Here is an 18905-nt window from a genome sequence, read left to right on the forward strand (position 1 = left end):
CACACACACACACACACATACATGCCAATTATTATACTGTCATTTCTTCTTTGATTCTTCAATATCGCATTTTTATCCATCCCTTTCCCACTTCAGCAGACTCTTTTTTTTTTTTGTTTAACTTTCATCATTCCTTTCCTTTCTTCACAACACCCCTCCAATGCCTCTCTCATGGAAGGAGTCCTCTCCACTTGCCCCTTTCCTTCCCGTACTGCACTACGGGGCATCCTGACTGGTAAAGACAAGTCCAAATCGCCTCGCCGCAGAAGAGGTCCCTGGCAGCGGTGCGGAGTAATTGAAGGTAAACTTCCATACTGTGCTGATATTGCGAACAACAGCCAGCATGACGCGTGAATTCACAAGGTCTAAATTCATCATCATCTGTGCGCCGCACGGAGAGCGGGCCTCTGTACCGATAATAACGCGACCCCTTTCCACCAGTGCCACAGCGCCCATAAAAGGTTTCACTGGGATGCGGGTATGGACTCCCAGCCCACGGGTAGCGTTATATTGAACGACAAAATCACCTCCCAGCACTGCCGAGCAACCAGCGCGTAAAAAGGCAACCGTGTAATCTATCACGCCACTGCGGCTTGGGTCATACTCCACGCATGCCCCCAATTGATTCCGCATGGAAAGCTGCGTGGAGGTGGTAAATTTGGATCGGAATCCATCCATAAAATTCACCTCGGATGAGCATGTAAATTGAGGGTGAGAAAAGGAGTAGGCAAAAAGGGGCGTCATTGCCAGCCGCAGCAGAACTTCGTGCTGCTGGCCCCGCAGAGACCGTGTCCATGAAAAAGTAGGAAGAACGTCCCGCCATGTCGCCTTCGGGTTTGAGCTCACATCGGCCGAAAGGGTAATGTCTCCTTTCCTATATGAGAGATGTACTCCCACACCCTCTGCATTGGCAAACGGGTAGCCAACCAGCGTGTTGGACGGGATAGACTCCTCCCTGGTGTCAATGCGGCAGCCACACTCATTTGATCCTCTAGTGGCGTACTTCTCCACGGTATCCACCAGTTCCACAAATTGATTAGGTGCCATCGCTCCCTTCTTTCCTTTTTCTCACAGAAAGGCCCCGCTCTTCTCGTGTGTCAAGCCTCAGGTGTCTGGCAAAAATCAATGAAAGAAAAGAGTGCACGGTGTATATGCATCGATAACTCTAGAAAAGAACTGAGGAAAAACAAAACTATGACGGAGCCCATACGTGACGGACACATTTCTCAAAAAAATTACCGATGGTTTTTATACAAAAAAAAAGGCATTTTTCAGGCACTCACTCGTAATTGCACCCGCACTCCGCCTCCGCCGCTCTCATCCTCCCCTTCTCTTCCTCCCTCACAGAGAGAGAAACAGGCAGGGAATACAAATACGTACACGCACACACACACACACAAAAAGACTTCTCAGTCCTTTTCTTCTGCCTCTGAACCCTCATCCTTTTCTTCTCTGGAAGGGATTTCCTACTCGTCCCTCCTGTTTCTCCGGGCTGTTCGAGAAGGAACCTCCCTTCCTCCCCCCTAAAAAAAAAAAAAAAAAAAACGCCCAAACAACACCACAACATTGCAAATTAACAGTAAAAAACAAAAAACAAAAAATAATAATTTATACTCTCGGAGAGATTAAAATGATACTTGTCGCATTGAAGTGCTTCCAAAAGCCCTCTCTATATTTTCTTTTTTTCCCCCACTTTCTTTTTTTTTTTTTTTTAATCGCGGCGGCGTGTCGGCTGCCGCTATTTAGACAAACGCCCCTCCAAAAAGGCATCAAACTCATCATCTTCGCCAGCGGGTTGCTTACTCTTCTCTTCTGGAGACTTCTCATGAGGATCCGGCTGCTTCTGTGTTTCTTCCTGTTTTGATTGATTCTCCTCTTTTCCTGCCATCAGTACCTCTTCCTTCTTCTCTGGAACACTTGGAATTGGCTCAGGGGGGGGCATATCCGCCCTCGTTAACAACAAATCCACATTGTCATCATATTCGCGTGAAGAAGTTTCCGCGGCAGGTGCAAGAGATTCCGTAACAGGCGCAGAGACAAAAAGGTTTTCCATGACCTTTGATGCCTCTTGCGCGGGACACGGCTGGGACCCTTCCGCCTCGCCTGAGGCCTCTCGTGTTCCTGCTTCTAATGCCGTGGGAACCGCAACAGGCTCCACTTGGGACATGGGTGGATTCATGGCCGGCGTCATTCCGACCCCTTGACCCCCTGAAGAAGCTGCAGCTGCAGCCGGAGGGTTCGGGGTCGTCACCTGAGGAAGGTACCTCTCTGTCGGAGCAACATCTGTGACTTGGCTCGGTGCGGGAGTTTGGTCTGGATGTAACTTTACATCGCTCTGTAGTCGCTGGATGAGGGCACTTTGGCTATCGAATACATCACGGAGGGTGTCACGGTTGTTAAGTTTAAGGTCGGAGCTGAGAAGCACCGTCACTCTCTTGTGGTCAGCCAGGATTTTATCACGAAAACCAGAAATAACATCATCGGGTTTAATAGAGCCATCTGGTTGAACCTTTGCGTTATTCAAATACTCCGCCAGGGTCATGCAGCAATCCAGCATGGCGGCAAGATCCTCCTCCGTTGGGAAATTGATCCCCACGGCATCTACAACAAGCCCTTGTTGCCTCTGCTGCTGCTGATGCTGCTGTCGTCCGGTTTGCCTCGACTGTCTGTTAAAACGGGGATTATGTTGCTGCTGGCGCATTACCGAAGAATTTAGTTGCGTGGTGTCATGCTGAATTCCTTCAAATGCATTTGGGCCAATTGCATGCCGCACATCATCGCTGATTGTCGTCAAGATGTACAGCCGCCCATCTGGATGGCCGGTGAACCATATGGAAAGATTCAAAATGAGTGCCAACGCGGCCTCCTTTGCCATGCGCTCCTTTTCCGTAACGCACGGCGTTCGTGTGGCGACGTTCTGCAGATCCCGCAGCAAACCCTTCTGCGAGGCCACCTCCACATGCAACGCATTGTCGCAGTTCTTTATTAATGTGCCAAGGACGAGTACTGTCAGAAGCTGAACCTTGGCGTCACTGTCTGTGATGCGCCGCCGCACAGCCCGCACAACATCCTCCGCGGCATCCCCCGAGGAGTTCGCGCTGTCGCACAGAAAGGCAACAGACTCATATTGCGGCGTTGGTAACTCTGGCTTCGTGGCCTCCACCACAATATCCATGTACGGTGTCGGTATCAAGCGGGACGCCGCATCCTTGACATTTTCTAAAAAGGAAAGAACCACCATAACTTTTTCTTTTCGTTTCCGTTTCTTTCCGTGTGTGTGTGTGTGTTTCTTCTGCTTCTTCCGCCCCGTTTATCCGTCCGGCGTGACAAAAGCAACGAACGCAGATAATATAAAATCACTTTCTTTTTTCCTTGTTTCTCAGGTAATTTATGCCGCCTCCTCAACTCTTATCCCACGGCCCCGTCTGACTGTGTGCAAAAAAAAAAAAAAAGAGAGAAAAAAATATATTTATATTTATCCTACTTCTTTGACTAGCACTTCTATCAACAAATCAACGTCACCCTGCACCGCCCATGTCCGCCAATATATATATAAAAAAAAAAAGGAAACAAAAAAAGGTAGCACCAAACTTGCAGCCAAAAAGCCCCGCAAACGCATGCAAAAATTCCTCATAATTGAGTCCAAATGCCGTCTCACGCCCCTCCCCGCCCCCCCCGTTTTACAAACTTCCATCCATTCCTCAGACAAAAGTTCTCTCTGTTTATATAAAACTGAAGGATGGAAAAACACGGGAAAAAAAGACAACGGACGAAAGGACTTTTCAGCTACACAAGCAAAAAGCAAACGCCACCAAAACTTCCCCTCTCTCTCCCTCATATGTAGCGTTAGATTCCTCCTTCTACCCCACAAGTCGACAACAACACAACTCAAAAAGGAAAATCATATATATATATATCTATATAAAAATAAAAATAAATATATCAGTCATGTCCCATTGTATTTACCGCCTTCTACAAGCCTCTCTTTTCACCAGTGTCGTACACACACATGCAATTACGCCTTTACCATTTTTCCTGTTTTTTTTGTTTTTTTTTTTGTGTGTGTGTGTGCGTGCATGCTCGGTTTCGTGTCCTCGCCACCCAGAGAGCGACATGCACTACAAAAAAAAAAAAAAAAGAAACCAAGAGGGTGTAGCATATATGTCTATTTCAAGATAAGTAAACAAAAAATAAGAAGCATAAATTCTTCTTAACTCTACAAAAAAAAAAAAAAAGTATACAGACGTAAATGCATATTCACAAGCACTTCCATCAAATCACTAATGAAACTTCCTTCTTGCACCCTCTTTTTTTTTTTTTTCCTGCGCGTTTCCACCTTTGGAAGTGTTGGTGTTGTCTACATAAGAACACAATTACAGCCGGGGGGTCGCTTGTCAAGCTCCGCCTTCATGCGCGCAATTGCCGCCTCCGCTTCCGCAATCTCCTTCTTCAGCTGTGCAATGTTATTCTGCAATTCCGCCTTCTCCCGCGTTCCCTTTTCGGCGGCGTAGACGGCGGCGTAGTCCTTCTCCAGCACGCGACAGCGGCCATCGGCTTTCTCTTGCGCCCCTTGCAAAAACTTCAGCTCCTTCTCCGCCTTTTGCGCATTCACATCATTCCGGGCCTGTTCTCTCGCCTCTTCCTCAAGGATGCGGCTGCGTTCCTCCGGCGAGGCAGCGAGAAACTTCCGCATCTTCCCAATCCTCTTCTCTTTTTCCTCATCGGCAAGAAGGCGGGCCTGAAATGCCGCATTCTTCTCCTCCTGCGCCCGCAGTTTCTTCTCCCACTCGTTCTTTCCCGACTCAAGCTGCTCGTTTTGTTTCTTTGCTGCCTCCAGGGACTTATCTGTCTCATCCTTCTCCGCCTTTGTTGCACCCAAAAGTTTCTCCTTGCTAACGCGTTCCTTTGCAAACTGCTTCCTGTGCCCTCTCGTGCGGAACTGGTTTATCGCAAGGGCATGTTTCGCCAACGCAAGCTCTCGCTCCGTCCGACGCAGCTTCACCTCCGCTTCATGGTGGGCAGCTTCCTGCCGCATAAGCTCCAATTCACGTGCATTGAGCTCATGCTGCACAATCTGCGCCGACTCCGTCTGCTTCACTACTTCCGTTCTAAGGTTCTTCACCTCATCGGAGAGGTTCCGAAGCTCCATGAGCGCCTCGTCCTGTATCAATCTCGGCTTGCACTTCAACTTCATAAACTTCGTCGCCAGGGTCAAGGTCTGGACCGTCTCGCGTGTGTGCTCATAGAAAGGGCTGACGCAGCAAAGGAAGGAGAGGTTGTATCCTTGCTGAAGAAGTTCCGGAAAAAGTTTCGTGAAGGCCGTTTCGCGGGTTGGAACCTTCGCCAAAGGATTTTCCCCACTGTCGTGTTCAACCGCCACATCGATGCACCGCTGGAAGGCGGCTGGCATGTTGCGTAACAGCACAAAAAGGACGTTGATGCGGCGGGACTTTGATATCACCTGGTCTTGTTGCTCTGGGTCAGCAAAGTCAAAGGTTTCGACAAATCGGAACTGAACGGTGTGGCAGCTGCTGCGCTTCGGCACTACACGTGCGAGCTGTCGCAGAACGCTGAGGGCATCCGCTGCTTTTCCCACAGAAATCCGTGTGGCGCCCTGCAGCTTCATTCCTTCCGTGGCATCGTTCGTAAGCTTCGGCTCCTCTGCAGCATTTGCAGGAGATTTCCGCCGCTGCGCAAGCAGGTCCATGTATGTTTCATTGGGCAAGACGTCAATTGCCTCCATCTCGCATGTGAGTGAGCTGTCCTCCCGTTTTTCTCGCTTAAAGACGTGGAAAATATTCTCCGCAAATCGTGGAAGGACACCACGATTTACGCCGTCCACGTCATCGCCGTAAAGCGAATAGATCCGACCGCTTCCGGAAGCACCGGCGATGCAAAATGCTGCGTTGTAACCGTCGACAATCTGTGGAAGCATGGGGGCGACCACAGCGCTGTAAACGTCCTTCTGCGTGTGCAGCACCATCTTTGGCCGTTCCTCGTCACGAAATGACCACAAAACATTGTCGATGTCAAACTGGCCGTTTTTCCGCGGGGAAAAGCCATTGGCGGCGTCAAGAACAGTCAAAATGCGGTGCTTGTCCCACACAACAACTTCACGCGGAACAGGACTATCCTCCGGACAAACCTGCGCCTCCGCCTCCGTAAATGGACGCACACGCACAAAGACTTTGGCCTTGGTAGGCTTACGGTTTTGCTCCTCCATGTGTGTTGTTGCGATTTTATTGTTGATGTTGTTGTTCTTTTTATTTTTATTTATTACTTCCACCTCTTCCTTTATAATAATAATAATAATATATTTATATTTATTTATATTTTTATATTTCTCCGTTCCCTTCGTTCGCCTCCGTGGCGTTGGTAGGAATAAATAAAAGTGCGTGGAATGGGCTGAGTGCGCATCCATGCAGACGTCAACGGTACAAAAGACACACCCGACATTTTCATTGCACATGAGATAAGAGATAAGAAGAAGCATCCATTGGAGAGGTTGAAAAAGCCAAGAAACAACCCCTTCCTCACAGTGAAAGAGAAGAGAGAGAGAGAGAGAGAGAGAACAGAAAAATAAAAATAAAAAAGAGGGAAAAAAAGTTTTTTTTTTTTTTTTTTAAGCTTTGCACATTCATACGTGTTCATTCCCTCGCTGCGTCCATTCACTCACTTCACCCTTTGCAAGACAAATAAAGAAATAAAAAATAGAAAATAGTCCGAGGCACCACTCGGCTTCAATACCTTCCGTCCCCGCTGTCATTGCCTCAAACCTTCTCTCCATCTCCCTCCTTCTCTATAGACGTGCTCTGTTGTTTCTAAATGTACTCCATCATGTTCTCCCGTGACCGTTTTTGGCCCTTCTGGTGGTTCGCATCGCCACCCGAAACCCGATCATTGTAATTTGGGGCGAAATTCGTGTTCAACGTCATTCGTCTCGAGCGTCGCACCTTCTCCAACTGCGCCCGCACGCCGGCGCCCAACTCGCCAAGTCCCATCGCCTCAAATAAATTAACCGCCCGTTCCAGCCCCTCTTCATTGGCGTCCACAGGGAACAGTTTTACAGTACTTGACCGTAACTCCTTGTCCTTCTCAAGGCGCTCCTGTACCGCACGCATCCCAAGTGCCTCCACCATCCCCTGCAGCAGCCATTGAATCATCAATCGCTGCGACATGTCACTTTCAATAATGTCAAGTACAGAAAGGCATCTGTGCCACGGCAATGAATCGGTGCGTAAAAGATGACTATAAATTTTACATGTGTACTCAATTTGTTTTTCCACAAGATCTTCTGCATGTTCATAGCGTGTCCGAAAGGCTTCTGCAAAAAACAACTGAAATTTCGTATTGCTTTTACAAAGCCGCTCGGCCACCATGCCGTAGATTCGCTTATATATAGACTCCTCGCAACAACCTTCAATAACCATAAAACACACGGTGCGCTCTGTCTGTGAAGGCATTGACTTCAGAATCTTGTGAACCACCTCATCCGCCCGGACACTACTGCGCATCGCCATGTATACATCCTTGCGAATTTGACGTTCTCGTTCATCGACAACTTGTTTGGCGGCATCCATGGAGGACTGTTTTTCTTGTGCGGACCGCTCCTGACCTCGTGCCTCCTCCTCTCTTGCTATCGTCCCTTCTCCTTCTTCTTCCTCTTCTTCCTCTTCTTCTGCCGCCGCCACCTGCTCCAAAAGCTCGGTTTCCCAGTCATCTCCCAAAACCGCACATCGAGCCGTCTCATATGCGTCTTCATGTGCGTCATAATCCGCATCAAATACAAAACGGTCCAGCTGCTCCTCCGCGTTCATCTTCGCCGCATCGTCGAGGTCCACCTCGTGACACTTCTGCTCACAGGCCTCCACCAGAAGCAATTGGGGTGGGATGATGGACACCGTGTGTTTCACCCGCTCCCACTTCTGAACCTCGCCCAGGCAGGTCTCCAGCAATGTCTGCGCACGGGGAGAAAGGCGAAGCGCATCGTCGTCCATCGCGAGAAGATCACGAATAGGCGTCAGCACATGGGCATGGAACTCCGCCACGTCACGCTGTGACATTGCACGGAAGGTATCGCGAAAAAGAGCCGCCGCCTGGTCCACATCGTCGTCGCAGCGCTTCTCCGCGGTAAGGTGGGCAAGAATAATTTGGTAGATGACATCCACACTCACAACATTGAAGATGTAAAGCCATGCGAGAAAGCGGCTCACGCAGCGCAGCGCCGTCCAATCTCCGCGGCGATGCAGCCTCCACCACTGCACTACAAGCCGCTTAACAAGAAGAAGACCAATTATAGAAAACTCCTTGTTAACACGACTCACAAGAGAAGCGAAGACGTCCGAGAGGTCTGGATCCGCCAACTGTGCCCGCATGAGACTGCGGCAGAGCAGACCCCGGCCGCGAATAATGTTCTCACGAAACAACTCGGTGGCGGATAATTGAACATTTTCACCACTCACACGATTGATAATGCCGGTAATACTACGACTTAGAGCCTGCCATGACTCACGCTGTAACGCCTCTGAAGTCGTCTTTCCTCCGTCATTCCCTGTGGATTTGCCATCATCGACGTCACTTACCTCCCGCTTGCGGTGTGGCGGAACATACCTCGTCATGGAAGCTTTACTTCCGTCCCTTTGATGCCTCGCACCCTCACCCACCCACACACATAAATACAAACAAAAAAAACGGGTATTGACTGACAATGTTATAATCATCATGAGAAAACAACAACAACAACAATGAATAATAACACAAAGAAACAACAAGGCCACAAAAAAAAATAATAGTAATAATAATAATATATATTTTTAACCAATAAAAAATACTCTGAGAGAGTGCATGAATTAAGAAACGTGTACACTGACTCCCTGACAGGCTCAGTTATTCTCTTGCTAGTATTTCATTGACCCTGAACTTGTTCTACTGGTGTCACTGAGATAGGCATAAAAAGCCTGATAGCCGCATTCCAGCACAAATGCAAACTCCCGCGTGTCTCTCTCGTTTAACTCATCGGATGCCTTCATGGTGTCCAACTTCTCCTTCCACGCCACAAGACGCTGGTGAAATTCCTGATCAGACGCCCCCAATCGCCTCAGTCCCTGAACTAGATCAGTTAGAAGTGTATACAACTGGTCCACTGCAGTCTGCTGCAATTTGAGGGAGTCCATGAGTGTAATAAAGTACTGACCACACTCCAGCACAAGTGTGGTGTTCGTGTGCCCGTCCTTCTGTTGATGATCATTTGCGAGGCCAAGTTGAATGCGGGCCCGCGCGGCAGGGCACTTAGAACCGTAATTTTCCCAAAAGGAGTCAATGGTGGTGTAGTACGGGTTCCGGCCCTGCTCAAGATACGACACACTGGATTTATACTTCTCCAGCAGGCGGCGAATGGTCGTATCGTACTGCTCCTGAGTAATAAGGTCACGCAGCATCGCCTTCTCCACCTTCTCAATGGCGACAATGACAGCAAATAGGTCGGCCAAATACTCCACATGCTGCCGCTCGTCAGGTGAGACGGTGAAAGCTACCTCCATTTTTTTTTCTTCTTTTGTGTGTGTGTGCGTGTGTGTTCTCGTATAATTAACGCCACAACCACTCCGTAGAATTCAAATAAATGAATAAAGCACACACAAAAAAAAAGAATAAAAGGAGAAGGGGGGAAGGGCAGATGCAACAAATATCACGCAATAGAATTTCATGTCACACTGTCCAACTATTCATGTGCACATACAAACACAGACATATATATATATATATATCCATGGCTGTAAATAGACAAATAGAAACCCACCACCCACCCTGGGCTTTTCTTTTCCCCTTCTTCCTTCCTTCCTTTTCCTGAAAAAAAAAAAAAAAAATTTTTTTTTTTTGTTTGTTTGTTTGTTTTAACTTCATATAAACATTTGAAACCAAAAATAGACGATGCCACTCCTACAGAATCCAGTAATACCCACGGTGCATATGTACCGCGTCCGTCGTCAGGAACAAAATAAACGAGACTCAAACAACAAGAACAACAACACCGACAACAATAAAAAAAAAAAAAAAAACAGCGGCTTTTTAGAGTCTGTCCAACGTTCATGCTGGGTGGCTATTATTTATCTACAAAGTCTTACTTTTGGTCTCTTTTTTGGCAGCGCTCCTCAATGCCGACTCACAAGTGGCGATTTGAGGGCGCCAGGGTCGAAAAATCATCCCTGCCCGCTTCATAAGTGAGAAAAAATTCACCATCGCATGTGTGACCCCACGTGGAGCCGCAACAGAGACAGCATGCAGCAGTGTATCATAAAGCTCATGACTCTGAGGAAACCACCAAAGATCCCGGTGGATAAAACCACTAGGAAGACAGTCATCGTTGATGCAGCGTACATGGCACATCTCTTTTAGTCCCAATTCACCATGGGTGCGGCCAATGCCACTATTCTTCCACCCACCCCATGGAACCTCGCTCATGCCGTGTTCGTAAAGATGGTCGTTAATGCTCACCACACCACTCTCAAGCTTCTCCGCCACCCGCCAAGCGTTGGCGCGATTTCTGGAAAACACACTACTCGTCAGCGCAAATCTGCAGTCATTCGCCATGGCAATTGCCTCCTCCTCAGTTGAAAATGGTACTACCGGTAAAACAGGGCCAAACGTCTCCTCCCGCATCACCAGCATGTCGGCCGTCACCCCTGTTAACACCGTGGCAGGGTAAAAATTTCCACTGGAAACATCACCCGTGGGCGTACTCTGTGCCACTATACGTGCCCCACGGGAAATGGCATCCTCCACATGTTCCTTAATTGTCCGAAGCTGTACTTCAGTGGTCACGGCGCCAATGTCAACATTAAAGTTTATATCAGGACCATGCCGCAACGCCCTTGTCTTAGCGGCCAACTCTGAAAGAAACTCGTCATGTATGGATTCATGAACATAAATGCGTTCCACACTCGCACAAGCCTGCCCCGCATTTTGAAATCCAGCCCACAAAGCGCAGTTCACAGCCCGCTCAATAGAGGCATCGGCGAGGACAATCATTGGATCATTCCCACCAAGCTCCAGCGACACAGGAGTAAGGGTCTCAGCTGCAGCTGCCATCAACTGCTTTCCAATATGCACACTCCCGGTAAAAAAGAGCTTATCTACACCTGCCTTCAACATTGCTGGACCAACATCAGAACCCTGCATAACGACGTGGACAAAAAGCCCAGGAGGAAAGTCTCCAGCGCTTATGCACTCTTCTATAAATCGTCCAACATGCGTTGTCGCTGTCGCCACCTTCAACACAACCCCATTGCCTGCCATCAGCGCCATAATCACCTCGCTGAATGGAATGGTAAATGGAAAGTTCCACGGCGAAATAATGCCAACAACGCCAAGAGGAATATATTGGAGGGTATTCGACTTGTTGAAAAAAAGCATATTTCCACGAGACAGTTTCTGTGGCGCAAGAACACGGGCGGTGTTCGCCGCATACCACTCACAGGCCATCACACTTGGTAGGATCTCCGTCGCCAACGCATCACAACGAGTCTTACCGTTGCATTGTGAGATGATGCTTGCGCCACGTTCCGCGTTATCGGCCAAAAAACGCTTCACTTTTTCCACGCGTTTTGCCCGCTCTGCAAAAGAGAGGGCCACCCACACCTTCTGTGCATCTCGTGCGTGGCGTACGGCCAATTTGACATCGCCCACAGTGTTACGCTCAACCGGCTCCAACTTCTTCCCTATTGCGGGATTCACTTGCTCAATCCACATGTCTGCGGTTTCCTTCTTTCCTTTCATGCTTCCTCGTTCACTCTGCACACACACAAACACACACACAAAAAAAAAAAAAAAAAAGGAAAGAAAAAGGCTGGGTTCAGTTGTCCGTAAGAAGCCTGAGCCACACAAGTGGGAAAATAAACAGTCATCCACACAACTTTACCACAAAAAAAAGAAAAAAAAAAAAAACAACGGTTTAAAGTATCAACGACAAAAAGAAAAGGAGAGGGATCAGCACACACGCACAAACAGAGAGAGAGAAATAAGGAATGAAGTAACAATAGGACAAAGGGCAGAAAAAAAAAAAAAAAAAGGAGGTACAACTCTGCGGGTGTGTCGAAAAAGAAAAGGAAAAAACAAAAAAAAAAAAAGAGACGGGCGGGAATAGTAACCAACTTACAGGCACACACACAAAAAACAAAAAAAAAAAAAGATTAGAAAAAAAGAAGCAACAAAATAGCCAAGCATTTAACTGGAAACTCCATTACAGACGAAATTTTGTTTTGAATGCCGGTAGTTCACTCTCCCCCACGCGGGTCGCGTAGTTCTCACACAAGGCATCATAGCGCTTTCTGGCATCCGCCGCATGGCAAGTACCGAACCGCACGGAGAGAAGTCGGTCCAATGGGGTCCGCTGACGCCGCAAAATGTCACGCCGCCTTTGAATCACCATCGGTAACACCCCACGTGACATGTCGGCATTTGTGGCATCCAAGGCGTTGTCATCCGCAGAAACATCCATCAACCCCTCTTCTAATTCCGCCCCCGTCAATTCTCTTTTTCTTTTTCTTCTTCTACTTCTTCCTCCTCCTTCCTCTTCCACATCGTCATCTTCATATTCATCGTCTTCTTCCTCTTCATCGCCCAACTCAGCCTCATCGTTCCTTCTCTGTTCTTCCAGCTCCCGTAATTCCTCCTCTACGTTCTGTTGTGCCTCACGATCCTCCTGGTCCTCAAGCCTCATCATCTCTTCCCGAATATCCACCGGCTCACCCATGTCCGTCTTGCTCGCATGCGCCTCACCCCGCTGCTGTTCGTCCGCCACGATGGTGGCATCCTCATCCAAGTCATGGAAAAAGCTTCGAAGGCGAACCGGGTCGGAAAGTGCCGCCAGTGCCGCTGCACTATCCTCATACATTTCATCCACACTTGCCATGGCATGAAACTGTCCACCGCGAATAACCACATTGTTAAGCTTTTTCCGCTCCCGTGCCTTCTGCAAGATATTTTCCTCCACCGTGTGTTCGCTGATGAGGCGGTAGATCGTCACCGGCTTCGTTTGGCCGATGCGATGACACCGATCCTGCGCCTGAAGATCCATCGTTGGGTTCCAATCGCTGTCGTAAAATATAACAGTATCGGCACCTGTGAGATTCAGACCTATCCCACCGGAGCGTGTGGAGAGAATCATGCATGTGATGCGATCATCTTCATTGAAGCGATCCACAAAAGCCTGTCGTCTCTCTGCTTGAGTGCTGCCGTCAATTCGGAGGTACGGAATGCCAATAATGGCTAAAAAACGCTCCAAAATATTCAACATGTGTACAAACTGTGTGAATATAAGCATTCGGTGACCCTCGCGACGCAATTGTTTAAGTGCATGCTGCAGGAATTGCAGCTTACCGCAATCATGGATCAGCAGACGTTTGTCTGGAAAACTAAAGCAACGACGCACATGGAGTGACCACAATTCAGAAAGAAATGAAGAGGCATCAAAGACACCACGTCTTGCGTGACCGTTGCTTGGCGATACACCCAGTGCAAGAAGCGGCGCCAGACTTTCTCGAGTATGCGAGCAAAATGCCCGGTAATGTACCACAGGAAGACGGCAATGCAAACGGGGTGGATGCACGGCAGCAACACGCGGGACATAAACCGCGGTCTTTTCTGCAATAGGCAAAATGGCGCAAACACGCTGAGAAACATTCGGGTGCAACCGTGATGGAAGAAAACCGGGCCTTCCGTGTGATACAATCTCAAGAGAACGAGGGTACCACACATGCATAGAGGTTTCTATGCCTCGGCATCGCTGTGCTTGAAGAGTGGCTGTCGTCTGATAACGTTGACGGACCCATGCTTGTCGCTCTCCAACCTGTTGGCACAGCATGGACCACATGGTGTCACTCATGGATTCTTTGATATCGGCACCAAAAACCTGCTCAGCCGGCACATCTTCTGGCCAACGAAAATTCTCTGGAGAGTACCGCGACAAGGGGCATTCAAATGCTTGATCATTCCACAGCAGTCGCAGCCCCGGACAATCTAACCACGTGTCGTCAAACACCATCTCTTTGTCATAGTTCACCGACATGGATACATCCTCGATACAGAGACGCCACTTCTGGAATCGGTAGCAACCACGAAAGTCATTGCCTTGCAATAGGATATCGCGTGGTACCAATAAAGTAATCTCACTGAGGCAATCCAGTGCCACAGGAGAAAGAGTCCGACGCTCCTCAAACATGTCAGGGTGGTTACACACCTTGCGGAGCGCCAGCAACACTCCCAGCACTCCGCCAGCCCCGCCTCGAATACGTTCACGTGTTTCCGTAAGTTGCATGTAATCATCATACAAAAGTCGCTGACGCCGTGAAAGACGGCACATGACAACCTTCTCCGTCTTGGATGGAAGTTGTGCCTCCACATCCTTCTTTAATCGACGTAGCATAAATGGTCGCAGCAACGACTGTAAACGGCGTACGATCTCCTCATTGAAAAATGTGCGCCCTGTCACCATGTCCTCCATTGGATTACTAAACCATTCCCGAAACTCCTCATTGGAGCTAAAAGCCGATGCAAATGGCAATAAAAAATGAAAAAGTGACCACAATTCCATGATAGAGTTCTGCAGCGGTGTCCCTGTTAATAAAAGCCGATATTCCGCTTGAAGATCAAAGAGAGATTGCCATTTTTTACTCATAAAATTCTTAACTTGATGTGCCTCATCCAGTACAAGAAATCCCCATGGCCGTCGACGAAACACACACCGATCCTTCACCAGAAGATTATACGATGTGATGCAAACATGTAAAGCATCCTCCCCCATCCACCCCTTGCGCAGTCGATGCCGCTCCTTTGGAGTTCCAATGTAGACAAGAACCTTCATTCCCGGACACCAACGCTGAAACTCCGCCTTCCAGTTGAGTACGACAGTCGTGGGGACAACAATAAGATGTGGCCCCCAATCGTTTTTATACTCAGCAAAATAGGCAAGCAGGGCAATGGTTTGAATCGTTTTTCCAAGCCCCATCTCATCAGCCAAGATGCCATTCAATTTTTTGGTGTAGAGGTTTGTCATCCAGCGCAGGGCAGAGCGTTGGTAGTCGCGCAGTGGCCGTCGCCCATTCTGCGTGTCCAGTAAGGAGAGGGAGCTCTCCAGCACCGGCCCACTCGCGCCACCAGTCATTTCAGCATTCCGCAGCGCATCCGCCACCGCTTCATCAGCATCAATGCCCCTGCTATCATCACCGTCGCTGTGGGAACCGTGATTTTTCGTTCCAGAAAAGATACCATCAAGTAGACTACGTGTGAGGTTCTCTGCCTCACGAAGGAGGTCTTCTTGTCTACGCTCTGTGTGCCGCTGCTTTACATCATCAAATTCTACACATAGAAGCTGCTGGAACACATCGCCACGTCGCGACCACTGCTTCTCAATGGCCATAAATAATTTGTTGCCAAGTCGTGCTCTCGCTTCGCGCTGCTGAGCACGAAGACGTTCCTCGCGCCGATGAAGGTCCTCATGATACCGTGTGAGATCCTTCTGCAGGGTTCGTCCGCGAGTGGCAGCACGGTGCTCCTCCGCTTGACTCTCATGCAGTTGGCGCAAGGTTGAAAGTGCCACACGTTGCCATTGCGGAAGAAACATTGTAGGTGCAAACAAAAAGGATGACGTCACCGGTGCAGTACGACGACGGCATGACTTCGAAAAAGTCAACAACGACTCCTGCTGCTGCTGCTGCGCAGGGGCCGGCACCACGGCGGCGGGTTCGTTTGGTGCATGAGTAGCCGTCACCACGACACTCTCCTCTTCTTCACGTTGCCGCTTGCGTCTGTGTCCCATTCGTGGCAGCCCTACTCCTCCCCCCACCGTGACCTGCGTGAATATACGTGTGTGGACGTCTGGCCCTATGCGAAATCCAACCGAGCCACCAATACAGCACAGAGAAAGATCAAAAAAGAAAGAAGAACAAATAAAAGAACTTTCATGCGCCAGTCAACAGGGCCTGAACGAAAAGCAGCCGCAACAAAAAAGATTATTATTTGAAAGAAGAGTGAATAGGTGGGCACACATCCACAATGACCCGCATCATCGGGCACTCAAGAAATAAGCAACACCACTACCAACAATAAAGTTAAAACGCCCCTGTAATTCTCCACATTATAATTCACCCTTCATCCTCATCCAATTTCTTCCCTTCCATGTCTCTCTTATAGACCACACAAAAGCCGCAGCTGGAACAATGTTTCTGGCCTCTCCTCTCCTGTAGCTTCCAAACTATCCAGTACTTCACCAACGGCCTCTGCAAGGCCTTTGTAACTCCGCAATGAACACCCCAATCGTAGTAAAACCTGTGAGGATAAAAGAGCGTAAACAATTTTGCCGGCATCGCCCCGCTGTATCAGGGCCTTCCGATTTTCCGTCAACTGATGACATAAAGAAACCATGATTTGTTCCAAGGTTCTTGTATCAAAAAGGGCTTTTGACGCCTGCAAAGTGGCATTCGCTCGCAGCAAGTGTAGTAACGTTTCCACGCGCTTGCCGGCAGCCGGTTCGTCGCCGATGGCAATACGTCGCAGCTGAACAATGTGATCACCATGGACCCGCACCAAGCCGGCGCTTTGCACCTCATAACTCATAATGCGCAATACCTGTGCCGCATCCACAGCTTTCAACATCCCATCATGAAGAAAGGGCTCCAAATCCAAATGGATCGTCACACGCCGAGTATTAGAGACTTCTTCTGATGAATTAACAAATGCAATAGAAGCGCCAATCTCATGGGCACATTCCAGAGCGTTCAGTAAGAAATGAAAGGGTTCCTTCCTTCCGGTACACGCACAATGCACCTGCATTGCCAACAATTTCAAAATTTCTTCACAGAGCCATGTGGTATTGACCCCTCGTCTTTTTTGTAGCGTCAACGGCTCCAACCAACGGCGCAGCACGCTCAATTCTATCATTTCCTCCGATTGCAAGTAAAAGAGAAATTGCTTCACCGCATCACGAAGTTGCTTGCAGTCTACCGGAAAAAATTCCGCCATAGATAACAAGGTGTAGGTGGTACTCACACCATGCATGCGGTACCAGTCCAAGTTGCGGTTTCCCTGCATATAATAAAACACTCTCTCCATCATCTGTTGGATAGCAGGAAGCGGTTGTGCGCGCTGTGCCGTTGTCACTTCCAGAAGATTAGAAAGTGACTGTAAAAGCATGGGGATGTCATCTCCAGAATATTCTCTAAAGCGGAAATTCAGCAAACGCTGCAGCATAGACACAACAAGAGGGTGTTCAGGAGTCCATTGTGCCCTACGTAACTGAACCCGTTCTTGAACACGCATAGATGCCTGGGTGGCTCGCAGCATCAACTCCTTTTCCTCGGTACTTGGTACCATTAGGATGGAAACTGCGTATAGAGCCTGTACACAGGATCGTAGCGGTAACTCCTCTGGACGGCGTGCGAGAGACGACTCCTGCACGAGTATTTCCATCCCATCTCTTAAGCCGTCATTGTAAACCGTTGTGCGGGCGCACAGACTCATGGAGTACAACACCCACGACCACACATCTGGTAGCTTTGAGGCAATGCCTTTAGTGAGCCTCACAAGCTGCGCCACCGTCTGCTGAACCTCCCCTGCCCCTGGCTGCAAATTACAGACGAACTTCTGTGTGACACGCCATACAGCGCCAACGGCCACTTGGTCCACTCGTCCACCATCAGGACGTGACCAGCCTGCGACGGCATCAAAAAAACACAACTGCTGCACGAGACTCCCAACGACCCGCAGCAGCGTACGTTCCTCCAACTTCTCTCGATCGTTTTCATTACCTCCTTCTTCTTCGTCCTTCGCCCTTTCCACCCCCGTTAAAGTCCTTCCCGTCCTCGGTCCCGCGGAAAAACGCCGATTTAAAAGGGCGCGACTCACTGACATGGCAATCTTCGCCACATCGTAAGAGTTCAAAGCCTTGCGGAAGTTTTCATGGCAAACGACATCCAAAAGCGCCAAATTGAACACAACGCCGGAGGTGTCATTCCTGCCAAGGGTCGGAAGAAAATCAAACATAAACTGTGCATAACCACCCGGAACAACCGTAGAGAATTGCAACTCCTCAAAAAATGCATTCTCTACACGCTCCCATTTCGTCAACATGCGGTCGTAATCATGATCAGCAGGACTATTCATCCCATCGATACATGCCTGTCCGTTTCTTTTTGAGGTGTCATGTATTAAGGACCGCCATGAAAGGACGGGAAAAATGTGAAATGCCTGCAATGTACTGTTTCCACGCAACGCACTTAACACATGGGCGTCCACAATGTGCGTGGCTGCTTCCAAAAGAGTAAGAACACGTCGATCCTTCTCCTCCTTCAAATCCTCATTCCTTGCGGTTCCCTTGCAACACATCGCCTCATATTTCACCGCGCTGCTGGTGTACATGAAAACACTAATCACGGCTAATCGCAGTGCAACATCGTTCGGGTGTGACGGCAACAATTGCGTAAGGACGTCAAACACATGATCTGCTATCGCGGGCTTGCAGTACCGTCTACCAAGCTTCATAATAACAACGGCCGCCTTCTGTACATAACGTGGAGAGGCCGTTTGTGGGGTCACCTCGGTGAGTCGTTCTGCAAGCTTTTCATGTACAACAGGAAGAGCGCCTGCCTGAAGCGACAATAGACCACTGAGCGCCTCTATAGCACGTTCCACCGGCACCGTAATACGAGAAGAGGCAATTGCAAAGGCACACTTTTCACACACGCCTCTTACGTCGTCGCTCCGGTAACGCAGAGCCTGTAACGCCCTAACAATCAAGAGAGAGTCTTGACTATTGAACGGTCGTTCATACGCCGCCGCACGCCGAACAAGCGCACGCAGCACCGTGTGCGCCGTCATCTAGCTGTTATATATATATATAATGGAAGAAAGTACAA

General features: G+C 48.9%; 8 protein-coding genes across 8 annotated transcripts, besides 23 other annotated features; all 8 read right to left on the bottom strand.

The window, feature by feature from the left end:
- Positions 1-3424: a sequence feature (heterozygous, non-Esmeraldo-like haplotype).
- On the bottom strand, positions 217-1047 carry Tc00.1047053506155.10 (hypothetical protein, conserved; the record flags this gene model as incomplete). The annotated part of the gene is made up of 1 exon (XM_808017.1): positions 217-1047. One exon carries the CDS (start codon positions 1045-1047, stop codon positions 217-219), a length of 831 nt encoding a protein of 276 aa, XP_813110.1.
- Positions 1526-1545: a microsatellite.
- Positions 1739-3241, bottom strand: Tc00.1047053506155.20 (hypothetical protein, conserved; the record flags this gene model as incomplete). Its single annotated transcript, XM_808018.1, has 1 exon — positions 1739-3241. One exon carries the CDS (start codon positions 3239-3241, stop codon positions 1739-1741), a length of 1503 nt encoding a protein of 500 aa, XP_813111.1.
- Positions 3425-3521: a sequence feature (haploid, non-Esmeraldo-like haplotype).
- Positions 3438-3464: a microsatellite.
- Positions 3522-4437: a sequence feature (haploid, Esmeraldo-like haplotype).
- Positions 3544-3565: a sequence feature (AT_rich).
- Positions 3904-3943: a microsatellite.
- Positions 4358-6223, bottom strand: Tc00.1047053506155.30 (kinesin-like protein, putative; the record flags this gene model as incomplete). Its single annotated transcript, XM_808019.1, has 1 exon — positions 4358-6223. One exon carries the CDS (start codon positions 6221-6223, stop codon positions 4358-4360), a length of 1866 nt encoding a protein of 621 aa, XP_813112.1.
- Positions 4438-6612: a sequence feature (areas merged during assembly that could not be assigned to a particular haplotype. This can correspond to areas where the two haplotypes were merged or to regions with more than two copies in the genome that were merged during assembly.).
- Positions 6238-6343: a sequence feature (T-rich).
- Positions 6541-6571: a microsatellite.
- Positions 6599-6626: a sequence feature (AT_rich).
- Positions 6613-9960: a sequence feature (areas merged during assembly that could not be assigned to a particular haplotype. This can correspond to areas where the two haplotypes were merged or to regions with more than two copies in the genome that were merged during assembly.).
- On the bottom strand, positions 6822-8618 carry Tc00.1047053506155.40 (hypothetical protein, conserved; the record flags this gene model as incomplete). The annotated part of the gene is made up of 1 exon (XM_808020.1): positions 6822-8618. The coding sequence occupies one exon, from the start codon at positions 8616-8618 to the stop codon at positions 6822-6824; it is 1797 nt and encodes a 598-aa protein (XP_813113.1).
- Positions 7646-7680: a microsatellite.
- Positions 8713-8806: a microsatellite.
- Positions 8898-9539, bottom strand: Tc00.1047053506155.50 (vacuolar protein sorting-associated protein-like, putative; the record flags this gene model as incomplete). The annotated part of the gene is made up of 1 exon (XM_808021.1): positions 8898-9539. The coding sequence occupies one exon, from the start codon at positions 9537-9539 to the stop codon at positions 8898-8900; it is 642 nt and encodes a 213-aa protein (XP_813114.1).
- Positions 9847-9875: a sequence feature (AT_rich).
- Positions 9961-10312: a sequence feature (areas merged during assembly that could not be assigned to a particular haplotype. This can correspond to areas where the two haplotypes were merged or to regions with more than two copies in the genome that were merged during assembly.).
- Positions 10009-10040: a microsatellite.
- On the bottom strand, positions 10108-11772 carry Tc00.1047053506155.60 (aldehyde dehydrogenase, putative; the record flags this gene model as incomplete). Its single annotated transcript, XM_808022.1, has 1 exon — positions 10108-11772. The coding sequence occupies one exon, from the start codon at positions 11770-11772 to the stop codon at positions 10108-10110; it is 1665 nt and encodes a 554-aa protein (XP_813115.1).
- Positions 10313-18905: part of a sequence feature (areas merged during assembly that could not be assigned to a particular haplotype. This can correspond to areas where the two haplotypes were merged or to regions with more than two copies in the genome that were merged during assembly.) that runs on past the window's edge.
- Positions 11812-11840: a microsatellite.
- Positions 11918-11940: a microsatellite.
- Positions 12091-12122: a microsatellite.
- Positions 12164-12208: a sequence feature (A-rich).
- Positions 12236-15811, bottom strand: Tc00.1047053506155.70 (helicase, putative; the record flags this gene model as incomplete). Its single annotated transcript, XM_808023.1, has 1 exon — positions 12236-15811. One exon carries the CDS (start codon positions 15809-15811, stop codon positions 12236-12238), a length of 3576 nt encoding a protein of 1191 aa, XP_813116.1.
- Positions 12527-12610: a sequence feature (CT-rich).
- Tc00.1047053506155.80 (hypothetical protein, conserved) lies at positions 16180-18867 on the bottom strand (the record flags this gene model as incomplete). The annotated part of the gene is made up of 1 exon (XM_808024.1): positions 16180-18867. The coding sequence occupies one exon, from the start codon at positions 18865-18867 to the stop codon at positions 16180-16182; it is 2688 nt and encodes an 895-aa protein (XP_813117.1).

Source organism: Trypanosoma cruzi, genomic scaffold (genome assembly GCF_000209065.1).
Source record: "Trypanosoma cruzi strain CL Brener 1047053516275 genomic scaffold, whole genome shotgun sequence".
Taxonomy (NCBI): Eukaryota; Euglenozoa; class Kinetoplastea; order Trypanosomatida; family Trypanosomatidae; genus Trypanosoma; species Trypanosoma cruzi.